Source organism: Acomys russatus, chromosome 9 (assembly GCF_903995435.1).
Source record: "Acomys russatus chromosome 9, mAcoRus1.1, whole genome shotgun sequence".
Classification (NCBI taxonomy): Eukaryota; Metazoa; Chordata; class Mammalia; order Rodentia; family Muridae; genus Acomys; species Acomys russatus.
The window spans coordinates 63172640-63190776 of record NC_067145.1 but is presented as its reverse complement, the minus strand read 5'-3'; the positions used below and the strand labels follow the sequence as shown (position 1 = coordinate 63190776).

General features: G+C 45.4%; 1 protein-coding gene across 2 annotated transcripts in view; it reads right to left on the bottom strand.

Moving 5' to 3' along the window:
* Positions 1–18137, bottom strand: part of Adarb2 (adenosine deaminase RNA specific B2 (inactive)) — a 526034-nt gene that overhangs the window by 18926 nt on the left and 488971 nt on the right. For both annotated transcript variants that reach the window (XM_051151452.1, XM_051151453.1), the window contains one exon: positions 3281–3462. In XM_051151452.1, the coding sequence (XP_051007409.1) occupies positions 3281–3462 (182 nt within the window). The remainder of the gene's footprint in view (positions 1–3280; positions 3463–18137) is intronic.

Below are 18137 nucleotides of genomic sequence, written 5' to 3'. Positions count from 1 at the left end.
CTCTCCAGTAGTTAGATGTTGCTGCCTCTTTAGCTAGCCTCGTTTCACATTATTAGTTTTTATGTGCTTAAAAAAAATAGACTCTATGAACTTGTATTGCACAGGCATAAGATATAATCTGATATATCAGAAGACTTTAAAATTTAAACCAGCCAGGCCTGAGTTTAAATCCTCATTCCTTTTGGTTAAATAGAGCATCTTAAGGAATATATTGCATTTCCATGAGCTCTTGGGTCTGAAGGCGACACGTCTGCGCATGTGTGTGGAAGTCACAGGCGACACGTGTGCACAAGCATGTGGAAGCCACAGGTGACACGTGTGCGCATGCATGTGGAAGCCACAGGTCAACACTTAGTATTGTCCTTTGGGATCATCATCCACCTTCTAAGACAGTGTTTCTCAGTGGCCTCACTGTCTCAGTAGGACAGACTGCCTGGCCATTGAGCAGCAACACCAGGCCAAGCCTTTTAATGTGGGCTCTATAGCTGGAGGACAGGTCTTTGTGTCTGCAGTGCAAGCAGTTTACTGACCGGGATAGTTCCCTGGCCTTCCTTTGACACTTGAGAAAAACGGAGAGACAACTTGCTTTGGTTACTGTGAAGATGGGTTACGATGATGCATGCCGTGAAGTCAACACCTAGAGGGGGTGTTCAGGAAGTCACATCTCATTTCTTTCAATGACTTTGCCACGCTCAGGACACTTCTGAACTTTGTGACAGTTGTACCACTCAGATCGTAGCCCTCTGTCTGTCCCCAAGAACACTACCTATTGGTTGTTCCTGTCTCAAGAGCTGGTATGGTTAGAGTTACGGACTCTGCAGCGTAGGTCGAACCCAAAGGCAGCTTTATAGCTTGGACTTTTCAGGTGAACTAAAACTCCACCCCTTATGCGTTTCACAGACTAGCTAGAGATTAAGAGCCCCTGCCCCGCATCACACGTTCTGTGATGAGGGTGAAGGAGACAGTTGGTGGTCTGGGAATGAAAGTAGGGGAACAGGGGTGATGTGATAAACAGAAGCAGAGTAAACATGAGGGGATAGGCTCCTCGCTGCCATCTTAGTATTAACTCAGCCCTCAAGGTGGAGATGCAGTGTCATCTTTTCCACAGAAGTTCACCCCTACAGTGCCACCGCGAAATAAGGCAAAGTCTGACTACAAACAACTCCACAACATTCCTGGATTAAACGGCGGCACCCTCTTTCAGATAGCCTTGCTGAAACTTGCCAGCATTTCAGTACAAGTTCTCCTTAGCTGTACACTTGGAGGCCCAGGATCTGGCAATTATCTCCTAAGTCCTGTGCCTTTGAACATGGGATGATTCTAGTCTGTAATTCACTATGCCTCAAGGCTGTCCTAGAACCTCTGTTCACCCCTCAGCTTCCTGAACACTCAAATTACTGGCCTGTGCCACCACACTCAGCTTCATGAGCTAGGGTTGGGCCCACTGACTGAGTGCCCTGAACTCTCCTCACCACTGAAAGGGATGCAAGTCTTAGTAAGGGACCCCGGGAGATTAGACGGCATGTAAAATGCCTGGGGTTTTAGTATGTAAAGGAACAAGAGGATGGTTGGTGACAGACAGAGGGGAGCTCCATTCCCACCTTCTCTGCTTTAGCTTTTAAGGTCTGTGGTCTTATTTTACATAACCTTTAAATGGCCATCGTTGCAGAGTAAGTTAATACAGGGATGTGCTTCTGTGATGCAGGCATCTTTTTCTTAAGAATTTGCTTAGCGAAGTTCTGTGCTTCGCATGAATTACTTCCTTTCATCACCACCGTTGCTCTCATGAGACCTCCTTTTCATGCCCGATCTTATAACATGGAACAATTTTAAAACACTGGGAATAAATCTTAGGCCCATCTGCAGCATACAAACACACACACACACACACACACACACACACACACACACACACACACCAACAACTGTTTTTCTTCTTTCCTGAGACACAGGCTCTATTAAACTTTTTTTTTATTGCCGTGACCAAATTACTTGGCAGAAGCAACTTAAGGGAAGAAGAGCTTACATTGGCTTACAGTTTGAGGAGATACAGTCCAGCAAACCTCTTGGTTGGCTCCTAGTGACCTACTTCCTCTATGAAGGCTCCGCCTCCTAAAGGTTTCACCACTTTTCCAAACAGCGCCACCAGGTGGACTAGAGCAGGTTCACACCGCAGCACAGGCCCGTGAATGCTTGCCCACAGCCCCTGGAGCCGACCGCAGGTCTACTCCTGCACACTGTTTCTTCGTGTGCCCGCCCAATTTTGTCACAAATAGTTTCTCAAGAGAACTCTTCTGATGCACAAAAGAACACACTTAAAGATCTAGATTTCCCCTTTCCAGGTTCTCATCACAAGGCGAAAAGGACATGACTAAACCCCACACGCACCTCCCTTCTGTTCCGATTCGCTCCTCCAAGCCTGGAAGTTTATGATTAATACAGACGTCTGGTGGCATCAGTGGGTAAACATCGCCTTTCCAAACCCTTGGAGATGTCTCCCTGCCTCCTTCCTATGCTACACAAAATTTCACACCTTCCCGTGTCTCCATGACTCTGTGACACCATTACCCTTGCAACCAGCTGTTGCCAGGTGGGCTGACATGTCGGGCTCCCTAAGGGCGTGTGTGTGTGTGTGTGTGTGTGTGTGTGTACAACCTCGAATGTCAGTCCCTGCTTCTTCACCTTTGTAGGTCTCTTGTTTGCCATGGCATATATACCTGAGGCTAACCGACAGTGAGTTTCTGGGAATTTCTGCTTCCTGTTACCCCAAAGAGTGCTGGTACTACAAAAGTACACTACCACATTCAAGTTTTTACATGAGTTCTGGGGATCTGAGGCCAGGTTCTCACACACCAGGGACACCTAAGACAGGTGCTGGGGCCTCTTACGCTTCATCCATTAGTAAGGTCTTTGTTTGAGCTAGCTACTATAAATACTGCAGTGAAAACAACACACCGATGTGGGATATGCTAGGTCGCACATGAATTCACGCTAAACTGTTGCCTATTAGCAGATATGCTCTGGTCCTCTCTCTCTCTCTCTCTCTCTCTCTCTCTCTCTCTCTCTCTCTCTCTCTCTCTCTCCCTCTCTCTCCCTGTCTCTCTCTCTCTCTCTGTCACACACACACACACTTTAAGTTTCTTAATTGTTGTCATTTTACTCATTAAGTCTGAAACCGTCATTGCCAAAGTGAATGAAATCAGACAAGAGTTGCGCCCATGGGCCCTGTGTTCAGCAGCCTGCAGACAAGGAGAAGGGTCTCTTGGGAATGCTCTCTTACCACTAAGAAGAAGCCTGTTTTGCCGGTATGAGGCAGGCAGCTGGCCGATGCCCTCCATCCTGTGGCTCATGACCCGTGCAAGGTGGCCCGTATGGTGCAGGCTTCCCACAATGATGCTGTGGAGGTACACAGGCTCGATGAAGTGACAGAGGAGAGCGCCTTGCAGTCCCAGCACATTCCAGCTAGAAGGAAAAGCAAGGGTGAAGTCAGTGGCGTTCCTGCATTTGCTGGGGACGAAGTGCTGGCAGCTTGTGGTGGTCCACCCGTTAGCGATGTTGCTGGCATCCTGTCCTGCAGCTGCCTGGTCTGTGAGGTATTCCTTTTGCCAGCCTGGGGAGAGATGGCCTGGCAACTTCTCAGGGTGGCCACTGACTCTAAGGACCTAGACACTGAGCTCTGACAGTGTCTCTGCCTGATCATTAAGCTTAATTTCATTTTCTGGAAAACCAGTTGTTAGAGAGACAAGAAAGTATTGCTCTTGCAGAGACTTAAAGTTAGACTTTTAAAAAGGAGATGCTTGGTTCCCAAAGTGAATCTGAAGTTTTGTCTTGTGTCCCATCCGGGAAAGATTCAGAAAACAAATTTGCTGATTTTCATTTGGGGAAAAGCACTGTCTTCGATTCCTTCTGTCCTTAGCAGTCAGAATGACCTACTGTGTTGAAATTAAAGGGTATTAATAAATGACCTTGCTTTGGTCTGGGGAATTTTTTCTTTAAAATTTAAAAAGCCTTGTTCAGAGATGATTGACAAGGGCTCTTTCTTTGAAATAAATATAGCTTTGGGTGAATGCTCTTACTCCTTCAAGCAGAGATGACACTACTGTGAAAAAGATTTTTTTCACCCTCCGACCTAAATTTGGAGCAGAAAGTTCTGTGTATCTATGACTTAATTGTGGTTTCCACTCTAATGTGCTTAAAATGCAACCACTGTTGGAGGCAGGCATCATGTGGCTAATTTCTTACATCATTGTTCTTTTTCATTAATTAACATTTCTCTACTGTTGGAGCAATTATTGTGGGCCTCCATGCTGTACATCTCTTCTGATGATTAATAAGGAGTCATTATATCTCTCTTCCTGAAGCAGTCAATTAACGTAGAATTCTTTCCATTAATTACTGAATGTGTCTCTACCTGGAGAGCAATCTGCTCTCAGAACCAGTGACACCAATTGCTTTAAAAAGTTCCCTTTAAATTTTATTCCGAAAACACAAGCAATTTAGGTGGCGATATTAATCTGCCTCAGAAGCATCATGGTGAATGAGAAACATCTTTTAATCTCATGCAAGAAAAGGCAGCCATCTGGCTGGCAAGGATTTCAGGGAGCCACTCTCCAAGTCTCCCTCCGTAAATGCAGGTCATTAAAGTAATGTGTTCATCTACATAAAACTCAAATGGAATATAAAAGGTAATATTTATATACAAACAATTTAGTCCTACGATTTAAACAGTCATTGGTTTTATGAAACATTTACTTTAGACTATCAGATTTGCATAACTTCGTTTGGAAATATTGTGGTCATTTTCTAGAAGTTACACTAGCCCTTTCAGCAAAGAAAAGGCCTCCCGTGAACGTGTACACTCTATCCAAGTGTAAATATCAGAATGGGATGAGGGAAAGGGTATGTCTGGAACAAGTGCATCCTTGTTCCCAGTGTTTTTGGGCTGTAATGCTCTTGCTTCGTGCTGAACGTTCACGGCAATGAGACACACCACTGCGCTTCCTCTAATGCCCCCACTTTTCAGTGATGAGCTACAGAACATGTACAGAGCTCAGGAGAGGAGTCTGGTGATATTTGAACTCCTCCTAGGAGGAGCAGTATTGGTGGTTTTGAATTGTACTTGAGGGGTTTGCCTCATCCTTTTGTTTTTCTTTAGACATTTTATAATTTATTTGTTTTTGTTAATTTTTTGTTTTTACTTTTTTGTTTTTTAAAATTTTTAATGCAATATATTTTGATCACTTTTTTCCTCTTTTCCGACTCCTCCTAGGTTTAGTCAAGATCCAAAACCTCACGATCCCTCTCAAACATAACACACACACACACACACACACACACACACACACACACACACACACACACACACACACAAAACTAAAAATCAAAACAAACAAAAGAATAAATAAGATAAAACATGAACGGCTAAGAGGGGACATTGCGAGAAGGACCAGTGTGTGAAGGCGCCCGCTGCCATGCCTGAGGATGTGCGCTTAATCTCTGGCACCCAACTGTTAGCATGAGTTGTCCTCCGACCTCCCCATGTGCAGTATGGCATGTGATGTACTCCCCAATTAAATTTAAAAAATGTAGTAAATATCCTCTTTTAAGGCGAGAATGCCAAGAATGGTTGCATACTCTTGTAGTTCCAGTACTACAGAAATGGGGGCAGGAGAATTGTGAGTTGGGTTCCAGCCTAGGCAAGACTCCACTTGCTACAAAAAAAAAAAAAGTTTCCCCAAATAAGTACGTGCGTGCGTGCATGCATACATACATACATATATATATATATATATACACATGCATGCTGAGGAGGAATTTAACAGAATTGCTACCATGTAGTGTTTTATACACATTCGTTTCATATTTGGAGATGGTGGAAAAGTATGCCGAGCAAAGGTTTATAACAAAGGACGCTCAGGAACTCTGCCAAGAGGGAACTGTGCAAAGCAAAGGGCTCTGGGTTACAGATGGCAGGAGTGGAGCTTATAAGCCTCAGACCATTGATAACATTTAGAAATTATCTATCAATTAAAAGCAGAATAATATAGAAATCTCCACTGATAAGAGGCATCTTCTTCAAATAAGCTAAGCCCCAGACAATAAAGGGAGGATTGCCTGGGCCAGAGGTAGTAATTCTTGAGACCATCAAAGCATTGCCTGTGAACAAAACTTGTGGAGCACATTTGAGTGGTTCTGATCCCACCGGATTGTCAAAAGACAAATAACTTCTATATCTGGCTCCTCCTAATAACCTTTACAATAAAAAGAAAAACCAACCCCTTCTTTGCCCGACTACAGGAGTTTAAACGAATTCAGCCAACACGATCAATAAAACCAAATGTCTCACTGAATAGGAGCTGGAGAATCCTCAGCATTCAGGACTGAGTGGGAAAATACCTCTCCTTCTGTTCAAATAGCTGATATGTCTGCAATGTTGACAGAGACAGAAATCCTATGCCTAGTTTTCAATATAGATAATCCCTAAATAAATATATTTTTGTCTGTTTGTCAATCACAGAAATACCACAGATAAGTGGAGGAGAGATTTTAGAAAAGGTTCCCTTTCTTCAGCTGAGGGATGCCATCTCCTTGCTGGATTTGAACTGCGACCTCCAAGTTAGGTGTGTGCCTTGAAGTTCATGGAGAGCGTGCATCGGGGGTGTGTATTTTGGACATTTTCTCCTCCTTCCTGCTATTTATACCATCTTGATGTGGCCCTGGGAAAAGGGGCAGCTCTTTAGAACTGTGCATTTGCAGCATGAGGAGCTGCATCGGCACACGCTTCTGTGAGCCTGTTTTCTGGACACACCAACCGCAGCAGTTGCCCATGTTCTGCCTGAGGCCAGGGATCATCACACCGAAGGACCCAAGCAATCACCAAATGCAGGGGATGCTGAGGGGCTGAGGTAGAACCACGGTCTTCAGCTTAGCTGGCATTCTGGGTCAACCAAAAGCTTTAAGAATGTCCTGTGTCTTGGTTCTTCTCCTAGTTTTCTTTCTGTTGCTGTGATTAGAAACCACGACCAAAAGCAGCGTGCAACTCCAAGTTACCCTGTATCTCTGAGGGTGGCAAATGCAGGCAGGGACCAAAGACAGAGGGCGTGGAGGGCGTGGCTGACTGGCTTGCTCCCCATGCCTGCCTCAGTTACCTTTCTTATAGAACCCAGGACCCCCTGCCCATGGGATGGCACAACCCACAGCAGGGTGGGTACTCTCATAACAATCCTTAAGAAGACGCCCTGCCAACATGCCTCTAGGCCAGCCTGACTGAGATAATTCCTTAATTGAGGGGCCTTCTTCCCAGGCGACACTAATTTGTCAAGTTGTCACAAAGTAACCAGCACAATCCCCAAATATACTCTTATCTGATTGGTTGAGGAGAGTTTGGACAAACCTGTTTTTTGTTTGCTTTTGTTTTTTTTGGTTTTTTTTTGTCCACATTATTCCAAGGTCATTCAGAACTGAAACTTTAGCATTCAAGTAGTTAATGAAGATTTTGGGGTAAAAACGTCAGATGAGATACAAATCCAGACTCTGGTCATTTGGGCCATCCTGAACCACTTCTTGTCACTTTGAGCAATAGTCTGCTCAGCGATACTCTACGTGAGGTACTTGAGTGACGCAGGGCTGGGCGCTAGATTGAAGCGCATACTTGCAGGCCCCAGATTTGTCAGATAAGGTGGAGTCCAGCCCCTGTGTTTTCACAGGTCTTCCAGGTGATCCAACTCCTGTCTCCATTGGCAGATGGCCACACTAGTACTGTCTGCTTCCCAGTCTACTGAAAGACTACAGAAAATCGTTTTTTCATCCGTCTCGGGGCTTAATACTTGTTTCCTCCATATATTTAACCAGTGTCACACCACTCTCCCTTCGCCTTTTGGTAAACAGAAATATGGCGCCAGAGTCACTTGGCCAATTCATTCCCAGTTATTAACCGCTTTCCACTGTGTGTTTTTTAATAGGGAGAAGAGTGATATCACTCTGAATCAGTAACAGGACTTCTAGGAGCGCATCCCATGGATGCTTTAATAAAGTACCAGGGCATATGTACCAGGATAGCCTTCACAGAATTTTCATAAATGAAAAGCAAACTAAAGAAGACAAAAGAAGACTAGAAATAAATAAGCTACCATTTACCATAGAACTGCTTTAAGAAACCACAGCATATAAATCATAAAAAGAGAATGCATGATAGTTACATGGCTTGCATTATTGCTTGTGGTACCTGCCACATGTCCCTGCAGGGCTGCTCTTGAGTACCTGACCTCTTGGCTTTCTTTACTTATGTACCTTCTCCCATGTGGCTGCATCACATCCAACTGGCTGCCTGCACAACGCCTCTCCCCAGGCACCCACTAGGACACCCTGGGCTGTTTTAGATTATGCTTGCTCACCGTCTTCTCATATCCATAATAGTCTTACTCACTGATCTAGATAGCTACTACTGTTTTGTAGAAACAGGTTCCCAGCCCTCTGCTGTTTCCACACCTCTGAGCAGAGTCCTGGAGATGGGCAGGCACTCGTGTCTGTGGGGTTACTAATCTGGCCACTCTGCCCACCTCAGTGGGTGGCTGCAGTAGTAACAGGGTTGGGAGGTGCCATGCTATCTTTGATTTGTTGCTATTGCTTCTGTATTTGGTAAGTATCATCCACTTGGTCACTGTTTTCATCACGAGAGATTGTGCAAATTTTTCTTAGAAGCTGTTATTAAAAACTACCACTAACTCTATGTGAAAGAATGGTACAAAGGCTTTCGGGTGTGTGTAGGGTGGTACATGCTTGTCAGTCTCAGCCCTTTGGACAGCTGGTGCAGGAAGACCATGAATTCAAGGCCAGTTGGGCTACACAGGAAGTTCCAGGCCACTCTAGACTACATAGAGAGACCTCGTCTCAAAAAGGGGGTAGGGGAGGCTAGGAGTGTGGCTCAGTGATACAGTACTTGCTTTGTATGGAGCCCTAGATAGAATCTCCAGTACTGCCTACCCCTCCACCCCTGAGGGAGGTGGGAAACCATGAGATGAGAAAATGGCACATCTGTGCTACAGGTGAGGAGTCTGCCAATAAATTAAGAAAGAAGGAAGTCAGAAGCTCCCCCTAGGGGCCTAGGTGCAGGGAGGAGGGAGTGTGGAACAACAGATAGGCCTTGCTTGGAAGGTGAGCGTCCCGTTCATATTCAGAATCTAAGTTGAGCATCTGCTTCTCCTGAAAACAGCTATCGTTTTTTTTTTTCTTTTTTTAAAACAGTTCATTTTTTAATGGAGAAAGTTTTAATCCCTTTATGTAAATAGACATAGTGATCAATAGTCAGGTCCAGGTACTTTAAAAATTAGAAGCCATATCTAAAGGGATATTAGTTCCAGAAGATTTAGATTTGCATATGCTGTTCAACTTCTGCTCTGCTCTGGCCATCCTTCAAAGAGCCTGTGGCTTCTGCCCGTGAGCGCGGCTGCTCAGAGCACAATGACAAACCATGTGTGCAGGGACGTGGCCATGATGTCACCTGTCCCTCTGTCCAGGCAGGTTGCTCGGTTGACGATGCGCTAATTAAGTTTTATTTTTGTGGTTCTGAAGGTCAGTTTTTACTGATGAGGTGAAAAAAAAAAAAAACTAACCAATTTTCTGTAGATCTCCTGAGCCTTTACGGGTGCCTTTAGAGCTGGAACTTTAGGACTGTACTTTACTGTAATTTTTCTCTGCCTTCGTGATTTTCCAGAGTTACTTTTCTCATGATGCTGTATTGCTTTCCTAAGACATCCACGGCGAACAACCACTCCTGTGTGTCCCCAAATGGCAGAAACACATCTCTTATGACTCAGGAAACCAGCGGAAGGAAATCAAGTTGTCAGCCTGCCTGGCCATACTTCCCCTGGAGGCGCTGGGGAGGATCCATTCCCACTGTTCCAGATGCTGGTGGAAACTGTTGGTGCTCTCGGGTTGTGACCACATTAGCCTTCTGCCATGTGTGCTCTCGTGAGCTGGTCCTCATACTTTTCTGCCCTTCTTTTTACAAGGACACATGTGGTTGCATCTAGAAGCCATCTGAGGTAGGGCACATGCCCCCATGAGTCTCTCCAACTCAATTCTGTCGTATGGAGTTGGAGCCACAGGTTCTGGATGACACGTATGTTTAGAGGTGTCTATTTAGCTGTCTACACCCTACACGATTCCGTCTCATCCTTTGTCCTTTTCTGAGACGTCATTGTTTACCAGCTCCACCGTAGATCCTACACAGGAAATCTGAGATCTAGAACAAAGTGTTCAAAGGTTTCCTTGGGAGCACTCCTCATAGCAGTAGTGACCCGGAAACACTACAGGCATCCAGCAAAACAGATAGAAACAGCTGATGGCATAACTACTAGTGGTAAGACACCGACGTGAAAGTGCTTGCTGTTCTAAAAAAGAGCCATGGTTGCAGTTTCTAGCAATGGTTTGAAAGTCTATTTCCACACACAAGTAAATCTTAGTTGTAGGAAAGAAAATGTAAGTTAAAAAAAGATGATCAGGAATATAGCAATAGTTGGCTACTGCTTCTGTGATAGTTGGGATATTAGCTGATATTCTTTACCATATTTCTCTTTTCCTGAGACAGACTCTCATTGCGTAGTGCAGGTTGGCCTTGAACTCCCAATGTAGCCTAGGCTTGTCTCAAACTTTCAGTAGTCCTCCTGCCTCATATGTGTATGCTTTGACACTTTCTTGATTGAGTCATCCTCTTTTACCTGGGGGATTTTAAAAGTTATTATTGTCATTATTGTTATCATTGCACTGCTGGGGATGGAACCCAAAGCCAGAGTATCAGGCAGGTGCTCTCACTGAGCTACAATCCTAGCCTTTGGTTCCATGGGCGAGCATCTCCCTATATAGCCTGGGCTGGCCTTGATCTATGGATCCCCCTGGCCCAGCCTTCCAAGTGCTGGGATTAAAGGAAGGTACGTAAGCCAGAGATTTAGTTCAGTTTTCTGTGAAAGCCTGTCACTGATAAGAGGGTTAGTTCTACTGACTGACTTAGGAATCATGAGCTGGCCTTTATGTTTAAGACTTTGTTCAGCTCCAGGGTTTTAGCTAAGAATTTCTTCCATTTTTATTTATTTTTATGTGTATGTGTATGTGTGTTTATGTGTGTATGTGTGTGCACATTAGCTGATAAGTAACTAAAGGTTTTTTGTGCAGTGTTATTTTATGGTTTACAATAAAGCACAGCAGAAATTGTGAGCTTTCTGAATCATTTTCTGGTTTTACTGTAAACTGATCTTACCACTGGCACTGTAACATGAAATCAATTTTTACTCATAAGATTTTGTACCCAGAAGAACGGCTGCTGTAACTTAGCAATACCACCCTGTAGGTGCCGTTGATCACAAACAGGAAAGCCCATGTAATATTCTTGATCTGCATGTGAGAAAGGCCACATCTGTGCTAATTGTTTGGATCCTTGGATACATCGGGTTTAGTTCCTCAAAAAAAAAAAAAAAAATCTCAGGGAAGTTTCAAAGGGAATCACAGATTTGTCTAGTTGATGTGCTTCCTCCACCTTAATTAAAAATACCATTTTATAGACGTATTTTTCATTTTAGCATGTGAAATGAGGGGTGAGAAAAAGTCATATGGAGTCATTTTTTTTTATAGTGCTCAAACAGAACTGCAATTACTAACAGAGGCAGTTCTAAGTTACTAAATATGCAGGACTGGGCTCCAAGTATCACACGAAATAAGACTCATTTTCTTGAGAAGAAAAAATCAGTAGGTCCATTTGACAGTAAATGCCTCCTTAAAAACTATGGACATCACAAATAACTTCTTGGCTTTGGTGGGAAGATTACAGTCTTTAAAAAATGTTAGTTCCTAGGTGCGAGGGAGACAGCTCAGTTGGAAAAAACGATGGCCATGCATGCACTAGGACCCAAGTTCAGATCCCCAGCACTCACAGAAAAATCTGTTTTCAGGGCACCTGTCTATAATTTTGGTGCCATGGAGGGTTAAGGCAGGTCCTTAAGCTCACCACCTACCCAGCTGAGCTGAATTGGTGCGCTGTAGGTTCAGCTAGAGAGCATGCCCTCGAAAACAAGGGCAGGATGATTGAAGAATATATTGGCCCTTGACCTGTACTCTTCACATTCACATGCACACATGGCATTGAATGCACACACAGACACACACACATACACACACACACACGCATTCACATAACATGTAATCTACCACACATACAACACAATACTAGTTTCTACACCATACTCAATGGCGTTGCACTTATTAATGTTTTATAACCCGAGTGGTCTAAAGAAGGAAGAGATTTCAGTGATTATTTAGCTAGGGAATATGCACTAACCATTGACCTCATGCACACCACTCTGTACCACGTGACAGCCGTGACTCAACACGATGCCTTTGGTTCTTCTCTTCCTCACGAGTCTCCCCATGATGTTTCAAATGTCGTCTTAATATGAGTCTCAATAGTATTCATACCACTAACCAAGAGTTGGTTCCTGAAGCTAGTGTAGCCACGTAGAAAGACTAACCCTCTGACTCTTGGTGAACATTTTTACCAACTGAGCTGCCTCCCCGGCACCTGGAAACTAGTGTGTGTGTGTTTTGAGACATTGGTTTCTCTGTGTAGCCTTGACTGTCCTGGACTCACTTTGTAGACCAGGCTAGCCTTGAACTCACAGTGATCCACCTGCCTCTGCCTCCCCAGTGCTGGGATTCAAGGCATGCACCACCATGCCTGGATTGAAACTAATACTTTTTTAAAGATTACAATCATTCTACCAAAGCAAAGACGTTATTTGTGCTGCCCATAGATTTTAGGTGGGTGTTTACTATCAAATGAACCTACTGATTTGTCTTTTTGAAGAAAATAAGTTAAGAACAATTTAGCTCTAAGTTTGTGTATTTTCATTTTTAAATATTGACTGTATTTAAATCTTATTTTCAAGACTGCTAGAAAACTTAATAATCAACTCCCGAGAGTCTAGCTGGTTCTACTGTGTGTGACACTGGCTGCAGTGTCATGTGCTCTTTGTACAGCCCACTGTATCTTCAGAGTACTTCACAGACTATGGCTCCTGTGCCTTTGTGTCCTCAGAGCCTCACTTGCCAGAGCACTGAGTGTCACTAATCCACCCAGTTAGAAAATTTCATCTGTACTTGGGTGTGAAGGCCCTATGTTTTGAACATTATTTAAGCCCTGGTTGAAATTTTGTTTTTGTGGAGGCTAGAAAACAGATGAACACATACATTATCAGACTGTCTCTCTGTGAAGCCTTTGCACAAACAATGCAATAATGCACACTGCAGATGCTTGTGGTCTTGAACCATTAGCATAACATATGTTCCTGCTCAAAAATGGCAAATGTGCCTCTGCTCCAAAACAGCTCGTATATGCGCACTCACATTCGAAGCTTATGCTCAGGGTCTGCCTGTGGAGGAGGCACAAGGACTTCCATGCCAAGGGAAGTGTCTCTATGCCAACTGTTTTAGCCTGACCCAGACAGAACTACTTAGAGTGGGTATATTATTTCTGTCACTGTTATGGTCATCACTGCCCTGTCCTCATCATCATTACCAATAAGCGCTGTTTATCAAGAGCCATCATGCGCATCTCACTGTGACAGACACCATGCAAATCAGGTGGCATCAATGATCCCATGAAGGTCAAGCTCAGACACAAGCAAATAGCAGCAGGTACCGCATCATTGGCATTCCAGAGCAGGAGACAGGGTTTGTGATGGGATGGGACGTGAGGAGGGTAAGGCTGCAGCTTTTCCAGCATTCCCTGCTAGGTGATGGGGGAGGGGGTGAAGCTAAGCAGTTAGTGTGAGCCTCAGAAACCCACTTGTTGAGGAGTGTGTGTGTGTGTGTGTGTGTGTGTGTGTGTGTGGTGTGGAGTGTGGAGCAAAAAATGAGATGGAGGGAGGAAAATGAGGGTGTAAAGGATGGAGGAATGTGAGGCAAGAAGAAAGAGAGAGACATAAAAATACTGAGACAAAAGGAGGGAGATAAACACAGAGAGACATGGAGAGTGACTGAGAAATAAAGAGACAGAGGAAGAACCGGGGAGGGAGGGAAGGAGGGAGGGAGGGAGGGAGAGAGAGAGAGAGAGAGAGAGAGAGAGAGAGAGAGAGAGAGAGAGAGAGAGAGACAGAGACAGAGAGAGAGAGAGAGAGAGGGGGGGGGAATGAAAGAGACACAAAAAGAGGGGATAGACAGATATAGAGATAGACTGACAAGTGACAGAGACTACAAGAAAGACAGAGGAAGAGAGGAGAGAAGAGATTGACAGAACAAGAGAAAATAAGGTAGGCAGAAGAGGGATGAAGCTGAGGAGACCAGGAGGTGGGTGTGAGAGGATAGAGCAAGGGTACAGGGCATCTCTAGGCCCTGGCCTCCGTCACAGCCCTCTGTTCTGTCTTCTCTCCACCTACCAGCACCTGGCAAGGAGGAGCTAAGTGGGCAGGGACTGATGGTGTGAGCCTGCATAGGGCCAGGGGACTGATTTCTAGATGAATTCAGGGAGTGGTCTCTGTGTAGCTGAAACAGAGACACTACTGCTTCCCCCAGCATTTGCTTTCTTTAATAAATGAGGGGAATGTGTGGATCTCACCGAGAAGGAGAAACAGAATAGACATTGCGAGTGGATGGGGAGACTGGACAGGGGAGTGGGTAGGTGTGAGGATGGGAACCAGGTGTGAGGAGGATGGAGGAAGAGAGTGCTATTGGAATTCGGGGGTATCTCTGGGATGATCTAGAAACCTAGGGCTCTGAAAACTCTCAGGAATCAATGAGGGTGACCCCTGCTAAGAACCTAGCAGTGCAGGATATGGAGCCTGAACTGGCCATCTCTGTAACCACGCAAGACTTCCAGTGGAGGAACTGGGACACCAACCCAGCTACAAAACCTTTGATGTACAATTTGTCCTGCCTACAAGATGTGCTGGGGTAAAGGTGGGGCAGATACTGTGGGAGTGGCCAACCGATGACTGGTCCAGCTTGAGACCCATGCCATGAGAGGGAGCCCACTCCTCACATTGCCTGGGGGGCCAGGACCCAGAGGCCCAGAGACTCATGATAGAACCGAGCATGAATGGAGAAGAAAGTCAATGAAATGATTCCTAGTGATGCTTTGCTGTACGCATCGATTGGTGCTTAGGCCAGTTGCCATCAGAGAGGCTTCCCCCAGAGAATGGTGGAAACAGATGCAGAGACCCACAGCCAGACATTAGGTGGAGCTCAGGGAATCCTGGGGAAGAGGGAAGGATTGGAGGAGCCAGGGGTGGGGCAAGACACCAAAGAAATCCTACAGAAACAGCTAACCTGTGCTCTTAGGGGCTCACAGAGACTGAACTACCAATCAGGAAGCCTGCGTGGGTCTGACCTCGGCCCTCTGCACACATGTTACAGTTTTGTAGCTTGATCTTCTTGTGGGGCTCCTAACAGTGGGAGCAGGAGCTGTCTCTGACAGTTGTCTGTCGTTGGGACCCATTCCCCCTACTGGGGTGCCTTTTCTAGCTTTAATAGAAGAGGAGGTGCCTAGTCTTATTTATTTATTTATTTATAAAATGTATTCAGATTACATCTCAATTGTTCTCCCATCACTGTATCCTCCCGTTCCTCCTTCCCTCCCACTTTCGCCATATTCCCTTCCCCTAGGTCTATGACTGAGGGGAACTCCTGCCCCTCTATATGGCCATAGGCTATCAAGTCTCCTCTTGGCAGCCTGCTTATTTTTTCTCTGAGTGCTGCCAGGCCTCCCCACCAGGGGAGGTGGTCAAATATGGGAACTTGATATTCCACGGCTGGTTGATATTCACTGAGCCCAGCCCTTTTCTGAAGAGAAAAGGAGGAGGAATAGATGGAGGGGAGAGGTGTCAGGGAGAGGAGGGAGGATGGGGACTGCGGTCAGGATGAAAAAAGAATGTCTAGAAGCTATGGTGGCCCGTACACCTAGGAGGCTGAGATAGAAGGACCACAGCAAGTTCAATGCCATTTTGGGCTTCACGGAAAGTTCTGGCTTAGCGTGTGTTAAATAGTGAGGGCCTGTTTCAAAAACACCAAGAAAAAGCTGAATATGATGGTATACGTCTTTCATCCTGCCGAGGTGGGTGAGTCTTTGAATTCAAGAACAGCTTGGTGTCTACACAGTGAGTTTCAGGACAGCCAGGGTTATACAATATGACTGTCTAAAAAAAAAAAAAGCTAACATACCATATCAGACCCAATAAAAAAATCCAAACCACCACCACCACAACCACCACCACCACCACAACCACCACCAAAACCACCACCACCACCTCCACCACCGGAACAGCAACAACAACAGCAACAAAATACCAAGAGAAAAAGTCTAGAATCTCTCTTCATCCAGGATGTCATTCGACTATCCCTGGAGGTGATGCAATGTAGATTGCGTCTTTTCAAGGGGATTTTATTAAAAAGATAAAGCTCTGTCTTTTGAGCATTACCATCAATAGACTTGCCAGCAACCAATATAAGGCAGGTTTTGTAGCCCCTGTTTAATTTACTGTCTATCGATGTTTAAGATCCCAGAGACAAGATTTCATTTCTGTAGCATTAATTTACTTCATTTTTCTGGGGAGCCATAGAATTAACTTAGAAAACTAGCGTTGTCTGAGGGTACCAAGAGAATTTTTGTTAAAGTGAAAATTGCTGCTCCCCTCCACCCCATTTCACTCCAAGAATAGATGAAAACATTGCGAAGAGGGATGCATTTTCTTTTTAAAGAACAGCTGTTTGCAGACTGTATAGGCTGTTCCCTGTGATACAGAAACCAGGGCTTTGATTCATGGTCATTTAACCCTCTCCTTGTTCTGCCAAGCCAGGGGCAATCAAAAGCAGGGCCTAAATGATACTCTTTTTTTTTTTTTCTTCTAAAGCTTACTTGGTAATTTCCCATGAGAACCTGGAATCACTGTTAATATAGGCTCCTGTTTCCCCTGCCCTGTAGCCCCAGAATCCTCGAGCGGTGTAGAGGAAGTCTATGCGGCTTCTTCCCACTGGAGATCTGGGATGCTGACTGCTGGGGGTTGGGGCGACACTCAGTATTTCCCGACATTGTTACATGTCTGATGTCCCCACCTTGAAGTTCAGGCAGAGCACAAGGCTCCTCACTCGCGGCGTTGTGTTCTCTTCAGGAGAATGAAGGGCATCTCGTAGACTAGGCTTCTCCAGGGCGTACGACTTCACAGAGGCTCAGTCGGTTCATGCACCTTTGCTGAGCACTTAAGATGTCCTCAGTTTTGTTTAGGTGCTGGGGACACAGCCTGTGCTTCCTGGAGGCTTGATTGACTCGGAGATCTCTTGGGATTGTGGGGGACAGCTTGTCTTATATGCTCTAGATCCTGTATCTGTGGCAGGAAGCTGAGGGCTTTGTATGTAAGGCACTTCCTGTTTGAGATGCGATGCTCAGCTTTCCTTGGTTCTTTGGCCTTTATTTCCCTTCTAGCCTCCCCAGCCCATCTCTACTCACGCCTTTCCGGACCAAAATTCTCATTTCGAGTGTTTGCTGAGGCAACTAGAAATTTATAGGTATGTGCCTTTGCAAGGCTCTTTTGCCGCAAGCACACGGAATGAAGATTATGGGTAGGCAGGGACTGGGGCAATGGCGTAACTGGATAGGCAGGGACTGGGGCAATGGCGTAACTGGGTAGGCAGGGACTGGGGCAATGGCGTAACTGGGTAGGCAGGGACTGGGGCAATGGCGTAACTGGATAGGCAGGGACTGGGGCAATGGCGTAACTGGGTAGGCAGGGACTGGGGCAATGGCATAACTGGATAGGCAGGGACTGGGGCAATGGCGTAACTGGATAGGCAGGGACTGGGGCAATGGCGTAACTGGGTAGGCAGGGACTGGGGCAATGGCTTAATTGCATAGGCAGGACTGGGGCAATGACGTAACTGGATAGGCAGGGACTGGTGCAATGGCGTAACTGGATAGGCAGGGACTGGGGCAATGGCGTAACTGGGTAGGCAGGGACTGGGGCACTGGCTTAATTGCATAGGCAGGACTGGTGCAATGGCCTAACCGGTAAGGTTCTTGCTGCTCAAACATAAGGACCTGAGTGTGACCCCTCTGAGCCCACATAAGAAGCGTGGTGTGGTGGCGTGTGTTTGTAATCCCA